The sequence below is a fragment of the Callorhinus ursinus genome, unplaced genomic scaffold (assembly GCF_003265705.2).
Source record: "Callorhinus ursinus isolate GAN/ISIS: 27379988/994484 unplaced genomic scaffold, GSC_fseal_2.0 scaffold16, whole genome shotgun sequence".
Lineage (NCBI taxonomy): Eukaryota > Metazoa > Chordata > Mammalia > Carnivora > Otariidae > Callorhinus > Callorhinus ursinus.
Genome location: NW_027397078.1, coordinates 31,126,423 through 31,141,565, shown reverse-complemented (window position 1 = coordinate 31,141,565; position 15,143 = coordinate 31,126,423). Strand labels below are relative to the sequence as shown.

Genomic DNA, 15,143 nt, shown 5'->3' with positions numbered 1-15,143 from the left:
TATTTTATGAGCAAATCTTGGACATTCCGATCTAGCCGATGCCTCCCCTCCTCTCTATGAAGTCTCCCAGGCTTTGACAACCTTCTCTTCTTACTCTAACCCACAGTATTTTTTCCAGATTCTGGATTCTTAAGTATCTAAGGTCTACCTGCGCTGGGCAATACTGTGGCCACTAGATCAGGTGGTCATGGACATTTAAATCAATTAAAATTAAATAACATTTAACGTTCAGTTTCTTGGCCACACTAGCAACATTTCAAGCGTTCCACAGCCCCACGTGGCTAGTGGCTATCATACTGGATGGCACAAATACAGAGCATTCTATCACAGCAGGAAGTCCTAGTTGACAACCCTGCTAGCATTAATGTGGGCACAACGCACGTACTGCCTGTATATTTGGTTATATGTTTCACCAGTGTATGTCTCAAATCCCCAACTAAACTGCAAGCAGGGTTGTCATAGCAGTTCATTTGTAATACACTCTATTTGGAACTGCACTTAAGGAGACAAGCTCTAAATGTAGAGTGACTTTTTTCTTTTTAATAATCTCTTTCCACTAGCATCCAGTTATTTCTACTGCAGAAAAATCTTTCAAGTGGTTGAAATACCTATTCCTAAGGCATTTCCCTTTGAGCTCAAGGTACAAAAGCCTTCAAATACATTAGCTTTGAAGTACTCATTTAGTCATTTATTGTTAAAATTATAGACTACCCTTGTGATTCACTAATGGAGGCTCATTCCAAGCATGGCGCGCCGTCTCCTTCCAAAAAGTAGGCCGGCATAAGGCGGAGGTTTGGGTGGAGAACATGCCCTAGCCATTAGACAGCAGCCATCATGCCTGAAGAATTGTTCTTTCTCCAGATAGAAAGCAGTTTCTATGGCCAACAGCCTAATATCAACTCTGAACCTACTGCCCCCACGGAGACAGGACTAAATGACTATTAGGCTCCCAAACTGGTCCATAAAAGGCTATTTTAGCCATAGCTGTCTTCTTGGCAGCTGCTTTGATGGGAAGAAAAGTTCTTTAGCCCAAACGAAGCTCCAAAGGACTTCTATAAGACCGTTTTGTTAGCTGGGAGATGCTCACTCAATGTCCTAAATGCAAAGCAGTCTTCAAAGTAATAAAAAGTCACCTGAAAGGTTACGCTGAATGGCTGTCCGGGTTTGTTTTAATGCCTCTTAATTTGCCTTCCATATAAAGTTGTTGAAAAATAACATGGGAGAAAAAATATTTCAAACAGCTTCATCTAGAGGTAGGAAAATGTCATGCATTAATTATGCTTAATGTATAACAGAAATTACCCTTCACCTGAATCGACTTTTAATTAGATGTAACTATGCCACAAATCCACTGTGTCAAATGTGAAATTAATTTTGACTTTGAAAATCCCTGGATCAAAAAGGGATAAAAGAAGTCATATCTATGATAACTAAAATTGAAATAGTATCAAATACCACAATCTCAAATGTCCATTTGCATTTGCTTAAAATGCTTCAAATTCCTCACTTTTCCTTACCAATACGTTTACCCAAGTATACATGTGTGTACTGATGTGTATGAAGGTGGAAGACAGATTTTGTTTTCCAAGTGTTGTGTCTTATGGAAATCCAGGGTTTTTTTAGTTACTATTCTCAATAAACAGAAAAGAAATGCTAAAAATTAAGCATATCCACATATCTAAATATTGGATTGAGATCATTCTTCCTATATATGTCTCAAAACCCAAAAATATTCTAAATAGAAAGTACACAATGCCATGAACTATCCTCCACATGAACTGGAAAGATCTGAAAATCAAGGTCAAGGGTGTCAGCAGCAGCCACGTGATTGATAAAGAGTCAGAATGCAAGTCACCCACAGCTGTGCTCCTGGTAAGCCTTGTCCAGAAAGCAGGTAAGCCTACTTTAACACAAGCCAAAAAATCAGACTCGCTATAGAACCCTAAATATTCAGCAAATTCCCAGAGCCTTCTATTTCGCCTTGTGGATTAAGCAGAGAAATGACACAATAAAATAAATTCTATTCACTCTCTCCTGGTAGTCCCAGAGTCTACTACCTTCACTCTTAGAGAAAAATCTATTTCTCGGCCGCTCCGGCCGGTGGTTTGCCCCAGCGCCGCAGTGCGATCGGCCAACTGCCTCTACGAGCGCCCAGCCGAACGCCTCGGGAAGCCGGCGGGCGGCGGCCCTCGCCGGGGACCCTTCAGCGGGCCCAGGGGGACAAAGTGGCTCTAAATGTAGCACAGGCACATTGAAGCAAGTTAAAGGATTTAATATGAAGCACAGAAGCAGATAGATAGTGCCAAATAGCAAGCTGTAGTTGGTACACATTTAGTGAGTGGGGCAGCATTTCCTTCTCCCACTGCTGCTGAGATGGCGGAGATTAGTCGAATTCAGTATGAAATGGAATACACCGAAGGTATTAGTCAGCAAATGAGGGTCCCGGAGAAATTAAAGGTAGCACCACCAAATGCTGACCTGGAACAAGGATTCCAAGAAGGAGTTCCAAACGCTAGTGTCATTATGCAGGTTCCAGAGAGGATTGTTGTAGCGGGAGATAGTGAAGACATTCCATTTTCAAGACCAGCAGATCTTGACCTTATTCAGTCAACTCCCTTTAAACCTCTGGCACTAAAAACACCACCTTGTGTACTTACATTAAGTGAAAGACCACTAGATTTTCTGGATTTAGAAAGACCTCCTCCAACCCCTCAAAATGAAGAAATCCGTGCAGTTGGCAGGCTAAAAAGAGCGCGCTCTATGAGTGAAAATGCTGTTCGCCAAAACGGACAGCTGGTCAGAGCTGACTCCATGCATGGCATGTCACATATAGATACAACAATTGAAGGAACTTCAGACGACATGACTGTTGTAGATGCAGCTTCGTTAAGACGGCAGATAATCAAACTAAATAGACGTCTACAGCTTCTAGAAGAGGAGAACAAAGAGCGTGCTAAAAGAGAAATGGTCATGTGTTCGATTACTGCAGCGTTCTGGCTGCTTAACAGCTGGCTCTGGTTTCGCCGCTAGAGGTAACCTCAGCTCTCAAAAATATTGTCTCAACAGCTGCAAGTATAAAGAATTTGCAAATTTGTTTCTGTCTTTGCATTGTATGCCGTTTTATAGGCCATGCCCTGAACGTGTATTTCTTCCAGAAAGGAGGGCGGAAGGACTGATATTTGCAGAAGTCAAGGTATATTTCTCTCACTCAGCTGTAGTCACTTTTAAGCAGATCTGCAGTAACAAACACCTTAAAATTCTCCCTTTGCATGTTTTGTAAATAGGCTCTAGTTTGTTTTTTGAAAGCAATTTTTGCCTCATCAGCTCACACAATTAATTCTTTGAATGGGAGAGAGAGTGCATAGGAAATGGATTTAGAAAAGTATCTGTAGAAGAAAAATGGTACTTTATTTTGTCCTGTTTCTCAAACACCATTAGATTGAACAGTTTTGTTAATAGACACTTTTGCATCGACGTTTCAACATTAACACTTCTGAAGTCATGGTCTGGTGTCAGATTTGATAAAGTCAAGCACTTCATGTTTTCCAGTCACCTTCATTACAGTAATTCCTAACATTTCCAGCAGTTTATCTAATATGTGTGTAAAATGTGTGTTCTTATTTTTATTTTAGTTTTGCAGATGGTTTTCTATAAAGTATGTTTTTACTAAGTCCCTGTGTGAATGATTTAAAAAACTACAGAATAAGGTACAAATGTAGTATATTTAATAAACTGTCAACTAAAGAAAAAAAATCTATTTCTCCTTTTGTGTGTATAAGAGATACCTCCTCTTAGAGCTCTCTCCCAGATGCCCTTGTGTCTACTGATGGAAGAGACATTTACATGGTAAAAGGCAAATCTCCATCTGTAAGGGTTATCTCCCACTCTGTACCAGGAAGAGAATGACTAAATCTCTAGAAACTCACATGAATGTAGAAAGCAAGGATTTCAATCTGCATCACAATCATACCCTTGTTTCCTGTGTTTTTCCAGGTAACCCCCCCAAAACTTGCTCCCCACTCCCAACATCATCTTTTGTCTTTAGCTGGAGAGGTTATTTAACATGATGGTTTGGGCCATTTGGTTTTCCTGGGCTTCTCCCATGTACGCAGGAGGTAAACAGGTTATTAAGCTTTCTTTGTTTTTGTCCTGTTAATCTTTTATGACGGAGGGGTCTCAGCCAAGAACCTAGAAGGGGGGGAGTAAAAATTATTTTTCCTCCTCCACACCTATGAAACAGATTTTAGCAGCAAATATACCCAAAGGAGGCTCCTGGTTTCCAAATCATTTACTTTTTTAGCTGGAAAGGCCAGAATGACCATTACCCACTGTAAGTCATTGTTACTTGCTCAAGTTTAACTGATTTCCCCAGCCTACCTGGTATCGGCTGCCTGATGAGTCTCTTCGCTTAGCCCTTCTCCATAAGAGGACTTCTCACCATCAGCACAAATGCTGCCTCTTAAGTCTATTTTTCTCCAACAAACTGATCACAGGCCATAAAGATGTTCAGTAGCAATTAGGTTTTATTGTTCCCATCTCACTTATGAGTATAGAAGCTATCAAAATGCAAAATGCACAGATCCTCAGACTTAGTAATTCCCCTTCTAGGAACGCATGCCGTAGAAATGCGCATGCATGGGCCGCAAGGACATATGCACAGGGATACTAATTTGCAACATGATTTAAAGTTGCAAAATAATGGACACATATTCATCAGTGTGAGACTGGTTAAATAAATGATGCATACAGCAGGGAAGCATGTGGAAGTTCCCTGTGCACTGACAGGGAGTGATGCGCACAAAAAGCAAGGGGGCAAAAAAAAAAAAAAAGCCAGGGGGCACAGTGTCTCAAGCATGCTAGCCAATGTATTTGTTAAAAAGGAAACAGATATCCATATATGTGTGCCCGCGCGCACGCGGGCAAACACACACACACACACACACACACACACACACACACACACACAGTGCAAAGAATAGGCCGCAAAGAATTAACCTTGCCAAAGCTATCTAACAGTGGCACCTACTGGTCAAACCACTTCCTAGCACACACTACCCCCGCCCCCCCAAATCACTTCCTATCCCAAAGTATTATCTTAGGAAAGAAAACCCATGATTTGCCTGCACAGCCATTTCAGCCATTAGTCAAGAAATATGTTTATAATAAAGCTTCATAAGGAACTCTTCACTAGTATTAGGTCTTCTGAGCATAGAACTTAAAAGTACCATCTGGCTGGGAAGTTATGGTTCATTATGGTCTGAATTGCAAGCTATAAAAAGAGTGAGGAATATCTCTATATCCTTCCACGGAGTGATCTCCAGCGTATAATGTTAAGTTAAAAAAGCAAGAAAGAAAAAAGCGTGCAGAGCATGCTACCATTTATCTAAGAAGGAGAGCGGGTTACAAGTAGATATATAGGTTTGCTTATATTTTTAAATGGAAAGATAACCTGTTAAAAAAAGAAAGAAAGACAACCTATTAAAAAATAGAATTAATGACTACCATAAAGGAAGGGAAGGAACAGGATGGAGGAGAGAAGAACGGAAGTGGGTTTCTTAAAATCAGCGGTTCTCCGGTTTTGCCCGCGCCCCCACGGGATGTTTGGCTGGAATTTTTAGTGTCACAACGGGGGGTTGGGAGGAGTGTACTACTGACACCTAGTGGGTAGAGGCCAAGGATGCTCCTGAATATTCTACAGTGCACAGGACAGCACCCCACCACAAAAAATAATCCGGCCCCAGATGCCCATAGTGCAAACTGTATATCTAATGGGGGACTTGTATTTAGAATACATAAAGAACTCTTACAACCTAATAATACAAAGACAAATAACCCAGCTCAAAAACAGGCAAAGGACCTGAATAGACATTTCCCCAAAGATGATATACAAGTGGCCAATAAGCTCAATATCCTCAGCCATCAGGGAAATGCAAATCAAAGCCACAGAGAGACACAACTTCACACCCACTGGGATGGCTATAAGCAAAAAGTCAAATAATAATGGGGCCTTTGGCTGGCTCAGTCAGTACAGCACACAACTCTGGATCACAGGGTTGTAAGTTCGAGCTCCATGTTGGGTGTAAAGATTACTTAAAAATAAAATCTTAAAAAAAAGAGAGAGAGAGAGAGACAAAACAAGTGTTGAGGATGTGAAGAAACTGGGATCCTCATATACTGCTGGTGGGAATATAAGTTGTTGCAGCCGCTGTAGAAAACAGTGGGACGGTTCCTCGGAAGCTTAAACATACAGTCACCGTACGACTTACAATTCCACTCCTAGGTGTATATACCCAAATGAAATAAAGATATGTCCACAGCACAACTTGTATACCAGTGATCATAGCAGCATTATTCATAAGTGTCAAAAAGTAGAAATAACTGAAATGTCCATCAATGGATGAAGGAATTAATAAAATGTGTTGTGTTCCATCTAATGTAATATGATTCAGCAATGAAAAGAAACAAAGTACTTATAGATGCTATAACATAGACAACCTTGACACCATTATACTAAGTGAAAGAAGTCAGTCACAAAAAGCCACGTATTGTATGATTTCATTTACATGAAATGCCCAGAATAGGCAAATCCATAGAGACCCAGAACAGATTAATGGTTACCTAGAGCTGGGGGTGAGAGTAGGTTGGGGGTGTCAGCTAAGGGGTGTGAGGTTTCTTCTGACATAATGAGAATGGTCCGAAATGGATTGTGATGATGGTGGCAGGGATCTGTGAATATGCTAAAAGCCATTGAATTATGGACTTCCAAATGGCTAAATTTTATGGTACGTAAATTATATCTCAATAAAACTGTTTAAAGAAAAGTGATCACGGGGCGGCGGGGGGGGGTACCTGGGTGACTCAGTCAGTTGAACGTCTGCCCTGAGCTCAGGTCATGATCCCAAGGTCCTGAATCAAGCCCCGCATTGGGCTCCCTGCTCAGCGGGGAGTCTGCTTCTCCCTCTCCCTCTGCCCCAGCTCATGCTCTTTCTCTCTCAAATAAATAAAATCTTAAAAAAAAAAAAAAGTGATCACACGGCACCTAGCTGGTTCAGTAAGAAGAACATGCGACTGTTGATCTCGGGGTTGGGAGTTCGAGCCCCACACTGGGTGTTGACATTACAAAAAAAATGATAATAAATAAACTTAAAAAAAAAAACGATCACAAGGGTGAGGTATGCACTCTGACAGAGGTGGGCACGAGGCACAGAAGGCAGAGGCAAGGAAAGACTGGAGATCAGGACAGCCTTCCCAGGATGAATAGGAAGTTGTCAGTCATCGGTTTGGTTTACTTTTTTAATTAAATTCTTCACTGGTTTCATTGACATTCCAGGGGAAGGGAGATTGCAGGAAGGGGGACATGTCAGGTATAGGGAATCTCAGGATACATCTAAAAATACCGTTCAGAGTGTGCAAATATAAACCCTAAGCATGGGAGGGACAGGGACACCTCAACTTGAATTACAGTAGCCCCCCCTTACCCATGGTTTCATACTGTCGGAGGGTCAGGATAGCCTGACGCCACTACATCACGGTGCCTGTGGCACTCCCCCACTTCACCTCACCACACAGCCCTCATCATCACGAGAAGGGTGAGTGCAGCCCAGTAAGACATTCTGAGAGATAGTGAGAGACCACACTCACATAACTTTTATTATAGAGTATAATTATAATTGCCCTATTTTATTATTACTTATTGTTGTTCATCTCTTGTTGTGCCACATTTATGAATTAAACTCTATCATAGGTATGGACGGGTAGGAAAAAATAGAGTATATATATGGTTGGGTACCACCCACACTTTCTGGCATCCACTGGGGGTCTTGGCACGTCTTCCCCACAGGTAAGGGGGCCTACTGTAGCAAAGCCACAGGTGACCGAGCACAGTGGCCTTCAGTCCCAGCCAAGAACCTTGGACTGAATATTTTCTAGGAAAAAGAATCAGTGAAAGATGAGGAGCAGCACAAGAAAGGTCGTCACCTTTGTTTTAGAAAGGCAGATGACCGTCAATGTGAAAACTAGACAGGCAGGAGACGAGTCTGGAGACAGGACAGCCCATTTATTTACGTGAGCGGTTGGTTATAAAGTATTGTCACAGTGCAGTTAATCCTTTCCTAAACATGAGGCTTGAGAACTGCTGCAAAAAGAAATCAGTCCGGGACTGTTTCTTCAAGGCACAGCTGACAAGAGGGACTATTGAGAGCAGAGCTGTTTCATATAAAAATAATAGTAGCAGTAGTAATAATAGTAATAAAATCATATCCAATTTAAAATGTCCTGATGTGGTAAGGAAAACACAACAATAATTTCCCCTTATGCGTTTAGGCCAGAGCTAGAAACAAAATGACAATGACCCGGGGCATCTGGGTGGCTCAGTCGTTAAGCGTCTGCCTTTGGCTCAGGTCATGATCCCAGGGTCCTGGGATCGAGCCCCGCATCGGGCTCCCTGCTCAGCACGGAGTCTGCTTCTCCCTCTCCCACTCCCCCTGCTTGTGTTCCCTCTCTTGCTGCGTCTCTCTCTGCCAAATAAATAAATAAATAAAATCTTAAAAAAAAAAATGACAATGACCCAACCCAGAAAGATAAGCCACTTACCACAGGAACACGGGCATTTGGCTCAAATTCTGTGGAACCGGCACCTGAGGATGAGGAAATGAGGTCAATAATTCACCAGTATTGCTGAAAAATAGTTTAAGTAATAAGAATTTTTTAAATAAAAGGGTATTAGCAAATAGCAGGCCTACCTTTCAAGTTAAGGCAGTTTCTTGCAAACTCTATCACAGCTAGTTGCATCCCAAGGCAAACTCCTGTTTGAAAAAGCATATGTATAAAGCAAATGAACATATTTTGTATGACTTCGTATTTCCTGTTCATTTGTTTACTGCCCATCTCCTTCCTCTAGAACGCAGGCTTGGAGAGAGCGAGACTGCCTGCCGGGTTCACTGCTGTGCCCTCTGCACTCAGAACACCGGTGGCCGGGGGCAGGAGGGGGATTAGACCACCTGGACTTGAGGAAGAAGGAATTCGAGGTCAGAAAAGGGCAAGAGAAGACAGAGCAAAGGTCCCAAAGGCAAATCTGCCTCCTTCCAAATTTGCCTCTAACTCGAGGCGTATGCGTGGGATGCAGGCCTGACCCAGAGCACGTGATTCCTTCCAAGAACGTCTACCAACACCCCGACTCAAGAGGGAGACTTGAGGGCGCCTGGGTGGCTCAGTTGGTTAAGCGACTGCCTTCGGCTCAGGTCATGGTCCTGGAGTCCCTGGATCGAGTCCCACATCGGGCTCCCCGCTCAGCGGGGAGTCTGCTTCTCCCTCTGACCCTCCCCCCTCTCATGTGCTCTCTCTCTCTCATTCTCTCTGTCTCAAATAAATAAATAAAATCTTAAAAAAAAAAAAAAAAGAGGGAGACTTGATACTCCCTCCTCTCAGACGGCAGCCTGAGGCTAGCCAGCAGGCTGGGATCAAAGGAGTGCGAAGTCTGTGCCAGGCTGCTAGGCGCAGAACAGCCCTCCAACCTCACTGCAGGAGAACGGCAGCAGCTGGGGGAAGTTGGCATCTCCACTGCAGGCTTGAGCATGCTGGCGAGCAGGGAAGGGGAGTGCAAGATGGAACAGAACAGAGACCTCAATAAGGAGGAAAACAAACACCTGTGTAGCCCCCAGCTGCTGCCACAGGGATGGGCCCTTCACCCATCTCCACATCCACCCATTCTCTCCACTCAACAGATGCCAAGGAACATTCCAGATGTTTTTATAGACATAGCTAAGGTATACAAGGGACTCATCAGAAAAGGGCAATCAGTACAGTTGGCACACTAGAGCAAAAGTTGGTGAGCACGAAACAGCTGAGTGCTTTGGGGGAGGAACTTCAGCAAGTTCCAAATGGCTAAGACATAAAGAGATGCTGTGTTAAATAAGAGAAAGCTGAAGAGTTTCAAACTATTCTATACGGCGAAAACTATCTGAAGAACACTAACCACGTTTAGACAAAAACCAAACAAGATTACTTCAGAAGAAAACAGCGGCCCAGAGGCGCTTACATGGGTAAAACAAAGCAACGTATCCAGGTATCTAACTACTCCCCGCTTCTCTTTTGAAAATGGATCCCAAGTGGAGAGCGTGTAGGAAGCTATTCAGAGGACAGGAGGCAGTGGGGAAAATGAACAATCTGCTGATACTGTAAAAGCCACAGAAGCCAGTCCATTCGGTCATAAACCCACCAGCACAGTGAGAAACACAGCCTCCCCCCCACTTCCCTTCCCACACCACCACCCCTGCCCGAATCCCCAGCTGCAGAGCTGCCTTTCCCCCACTGAGGGGCCGTTTCATCTGGTTCACTGGTCCAGAAGCAATGCTTTAAAGTTTGAACGAAAGGGGCGCCTGGGTGGCTCAGTGCGTTCAGCATCTGCCTTCAGCTCAGGTTATGGTCCCCGGGTCCTGGGATCGAGCCCCACATCGAGCCCCACGTCAGGCTCCCTGTTCAGTGGGGAGTCTGCTTCTCCCCCTGCCCCTCCCCACTGCACTGCTCTCTCACTCATGCTCTCTCTCCCTTGAACAAATAAATAAAATCTTTTATAAATAAATAAATAAATACATACACACATAAATAAATAAAATTTGAACAAAGACATTACAAAGACCTGGCTCTACCAAATTTTAGCAGAACTCTTCCTGTGATGTAGGATGGTCTCTTCTAGCTCGAAGTGGTGAAAAGATGTATTCGGGTGAAAATGGGAGAAGGTAAGGGCAGGTGTACACAGCGACTTCTCCCAGCCTCTTGCTACCCAACCAGAACGGTGCTAAGTTCTCCCAGGTCAACAGCCTTTTCTACAAAGGTAAAGATTTTAGGCTTTGCAGGCTGTAGGCCTCGAACTCTGCCACTGCACCATAAAAGCAGCCACAGACAATATGTAAACAGATTGGTGTCACTCCAATAAAATCTTATTTACAAAAACAGGACAGAGTTTGCTGGCCCCTGTGGTGGACTATTTGGCACCTGAATATGCAAATCTGAGTTCACACCTTTCATGTTAACAAACCCTATGAAGTGTTACCCCTACTACATATCAACAATCCAATCAACTCATAGTTAGGATGCATAAACATGAGTTTTACCCAGGAAAGGGATCTTCTTTGCCCGTGCCCAAGAAATGGCCTGGAGTTTTCCCAACGTTCCTCGGATTCCGAAGCCTCCCGGCACAAGAACACCACTGCAATCAACACAAGACGAGGGTGAATTTGACATCGTTTTTCTTTTTAAAACTCTTATTTTCAGGGCGCCTGGGTGGCTCAGTTGGTTAGGCGGCTGTCTTCAGCTCAGGCTGTGATTCTGGAGTCCCGGGATCGAGTCCCACGTTGGGCTCCCTGCTCAGCAGGGAGTCTGCTACTCCCTCCGGCCCTCCCCCCCCTCATGCTCTCTCTCTCTCTCAAATAAATAAAATCCAAAAAAAAAAAAAACAACTCTTATTTTCAGCCAGTCAGGCTTACTGACCCCAAGTCCAACACTTGGCATGCTTGCTAGAGAATATGCTTGAGGTCTATTTTCAGAATTGACCACATGATTTCACATCCTGAACTTTCTTCCTGAAATCCTCCCAATGTTATGAAGAAGAGACAATACTTTTTCACAACTGACTTCGATATATATATTTTCCGATAGGTCTTTGTGGTATGTGAGCATAGTGACTGAGAAACTCAATTCGATTACAAATGCCACTGAAGTATCTGAATAAAAAAAGGTTAAGGTTCTTTTAAAAGCACTATTAGAAAAACGTTAAGATCTCTTGCATAATCAGAAAGAGGTAAACTGGTAAAATCAGCCTAAGATTTCAATTGCTAATTAAATAGTGGCACATGAAAGTCTCCTGGCTAGGAGACACTTTAGAGACATTTTAGGCAAACACTCATTGAAAAAGACAAGACTTCAAGAACTAACTGGGAGGGTCATTCTACCCTCACAACACGGTGTTGCCCCCAAAAGTTCTGTTGACTACTTATAAAATAAAACCTAGACTCAAATGATGTAAAAAAGAAAATATAACCAAGAAGGAAGTGTTGCATCCTTGTACTTTAATTGTGCATCTGTAAGATCTATTTCTCTATCTTTCAGCAGAATCAACCCACTTTCTCCCCGTACAGGATCCCCATAGTCCCCTGAAATAAAACCCATTTCCACTGCACATGCCATGAACATGAACGTGGCACGTATCAAAGTAAATGAGGTGAGGACGCAGCATGTCCACCCTTAATGACCATGACTACAGTAGACTACCTTTCAAAAGTGCACAAAAATTAGGAATTGGGGTCAATCAAATCGTTATGGGAAAAGCACAATGGCATTCTCCTAATTGCCATGGACAGTCCTCGGCACTCACTCAGCTTTGCACAGCTTCTGCCAAGCTTCATGGAATTTCACAGGGTCCTCAGTTTCGGTGGTCTGCTCCAGATCAATGGAGTCTATGTACTAAAAAAAATATCCAATAGATTAAAAGAACATTTAAGAAAAGTAGATACTCAAAAATACTCGAGGCATCTAACACTCTGACCCAACTATTCAATAACTACTCATTTTGCAAACACTGCACTGGTCACTTAGGATAGAAAAGCACAATCTCGGGCTTGGGGCTCTTATCTTCCAGGAAGACTACAGAACCAAATACACAGGCACACACACCATAGCACGGTAGTGGCTATGATGGGCAAAGAGAATGCTGTGGAAATAAGTAGGAGCCACACTTAATCTAGACCTTGACATGGCAGGAAAGATGGGAAGAAGCACCATCGGGGAAGGTCTCTAGGGAGGTAATGTCCGAGCAGCTCAGCCCTCGAGGATGAGCCTGTGTGTGCATGTTGGGAGGCTGGCGGGAAGGTGTGTGGGAGACACAGGGAGGAGGGGAGCAAAGGAACAGCTTGTATGAAACCTCAGAGGAAAGAGACAAAGGGGTGGTCACTCGGGGGCCCTCAAAGCAGACTCCACCAAAGGAGAGGAGAAGTTTACACTTGAAGCCACTGGAAGGTCTTAAGGAACAGAGAGAACAGAGAAAGATTTTAGAAGGATCACGGTGCTATGAGGTGGAAAATGGAGGGAAGACAGCAAACCAGTCAGGAAGCTGCTGCAGTAAGCCAGGCGAAGTAAACACAGGAGCAAAGTGGTCTAAAAAGAATATGATGAGACCATGATTCAAATAGTACTTCGTGGAAGCAAATGTCAACAAATTCTGTCAACTGAAAAATCATATATGACGACTCCTATGTACATAACAGTTCCTATTGACCTGTATTATTTTAGTGTTTATTTTGTAAAAATTATTATCTGAATACATCTTAACATACAGACTTTTAAGGCTTTATGAAATTGGTAATCTAACAATTTTTCTATTCCTCTTTTCTTTTCTCTACAAGGGGCTGGGGGACTTGGAGGAGCAGGAAGAGCAGGAAGTGAAGTGTTCCTTGGAAAGGCATAAATAAAAAGTGATTACAGGGGCGCCTGGGTGGCTCAGCTGGTTAAGCGTCAGGCTCTTGATTTTGGCTCAGGTCATGATCTCACGGTTGTGAAGTCAAGCCCCGCATTTGGCTCCTTGCTCAGCAGGGAGTCTGCTGGAGATTCCCCCCACCCTGCCCCTTCCCTCGTGCTCTCTAGCTCTCAAAAATAAATCTTTTTTAAAAAAGTGATTAGGACGGGAGGAGGCTAGAAAAGGTGAAAGAAAATTCAGATAGGTCCTAAGTTGGAAGTTACTAAATTTCTTAGATGCATACATGTATCCTTTTGCTCATTATATAAATACTTCAACATTTAAATCAAGATAATAAGGCTGGCTTAAACCATGGCATACCTATATAGAATATCATTAAACATAACATATATACGTATGTCTAGAAAGATACGCATCAAACTGGGAGCGACAGGTATAGCAGAGAAGTAGGATTTCAGGGAGGAGGGATCTTTGGCTTTCTGCATTTTACATGATGCTTTGTGTAAATTTCCTACACTGAGCATGTACTACTTCTATATCTAACAAAGACAAAGAATATACTCAAGCTATATATATATAAGGTCCCCCAGACTTCATCCCATACACTTTTTCCCTTTGCTGACTTTGCTTTGTATCCTCTCACTGTATTAAATCTTAGCCACAAGGCAGGCAATATGCTGAGTACTGTGAGTCCTCCTGGTGACATCAATCCTGGCGGAAGTCTTGGGGACCCTTCAACACAACAGGAGATACCACAGTGAGTGACTGAAATATGCGGAAGACCAGCAGGGGCTCACCATCAGATTCAATTTGTGGTTGATGGCCAAGGCTGAATGTTCCAGGGCTTTGAACACAGAGGCGTAGCAGTCCCTGAGCTTGGTGTATTTGCCAACCAAGGCTATGGAGCACGTTTTCTGCAGCCTTTCATACCTGAGATGAAAGACAAGCTTAAGGGTTATATGCATGTAATATAACATCACAAATATAATGAGAGCCACTGTTCTTATCCCAAGGCACTTCTTAAAACCTTAAGGGCAGATGAGCCTCGAACCTGATGTACTTGACTCAAATCCCCACTCCACCCCCAGTGAATGAAAATCTGTGTGTCAACAGATTGCAAAATCATAAGCAACCCCAATGTTGGCTGACATAAGCAGGCACAGACATAAATCCAAGGAAAGTGTATCAGAGAAACAGTTAAAAGCATTAAAAATAAAAAAGGTCTCCCCGTCTCATAAACATGAGCTGTCTTTAAATTCATTTATAAGGTGACACTGTATAAGAAAATGCATTCTGAATGTCAACAGGAAACACTTCAATATTAACTTTGTAAGGTGACATTATATAAGAAAATGCAATCAAACTGTCTACCTTAAAAATGGTTACAGTCCCAGCTGGCCCACAAAGGCAGGGAATGGCACTAAGAGAACTACAGAAAATATTACAAGCCATTTGGATCATTTTTATGAGAAAATTCCATTCTACATAAGATGCTCAATCAATTTTACCACTAAAGACACAATGTTTATTGTTGCTTTGTTAGGAAACCTGTACATGAAAATTGTCTGAATTGTCTGGTCTGGTACTAAGTATGTAGAAACGTCATCTTGGAGCTAAAGATGTTTTAGGGCCTGAAAGCAAACCCGTCACCAAACACCTTAGAACAGAAAAGTTA

At 42.9% G+C, this 15,143-nt stretch overlaps 1 protein-coding gene and 1 pseudogene across 4 annotated transcripts in view; one reads left to right on the top strand and one right to left on the bottom strand.

The window, feature by feature from the left end:
* The window catches only part of CTPS2 (CTP synthase 2), a 100,793-nt gene that overhangs the window by 53,500 nt on the left and 32,150 nt on the right, over positions 1–15,143 (bottom strand). For all 4 annotated transcript variants that reach the window (XM_025857682.2, XM_025857686.2, XM_025857683.2 and 1 more), the window contains exons 9-13: positions 14,266–14,398; positions 12,371–12,459; positions 11,112–11,206; positions 8,742–8,804; positions 8,593–8,636 (exon numbers count right to left, since the gene is read on the bottom strand). In XM_025857682.2, the coding sequence (XP_025713467.1) occupies positions 8,593–8,636; positions 8,742–8,804; positions 11,112–11,206; positions 12,371–12,459; positions 14,266–14,398 (424 nt within the window). The remainder of the gene's footprint in view (positions 1–8,592; positions 8,637–8,741; positions 8,805–11,111; positions 11,207–12,370; positions 12,460–14,265; positions 14,399–15,143) is intronic.
* On the top strand, positions 2,174–3,753 carry LOC112812749 (mitochondrial fission factor pseudogene; annotated as a pseudogene).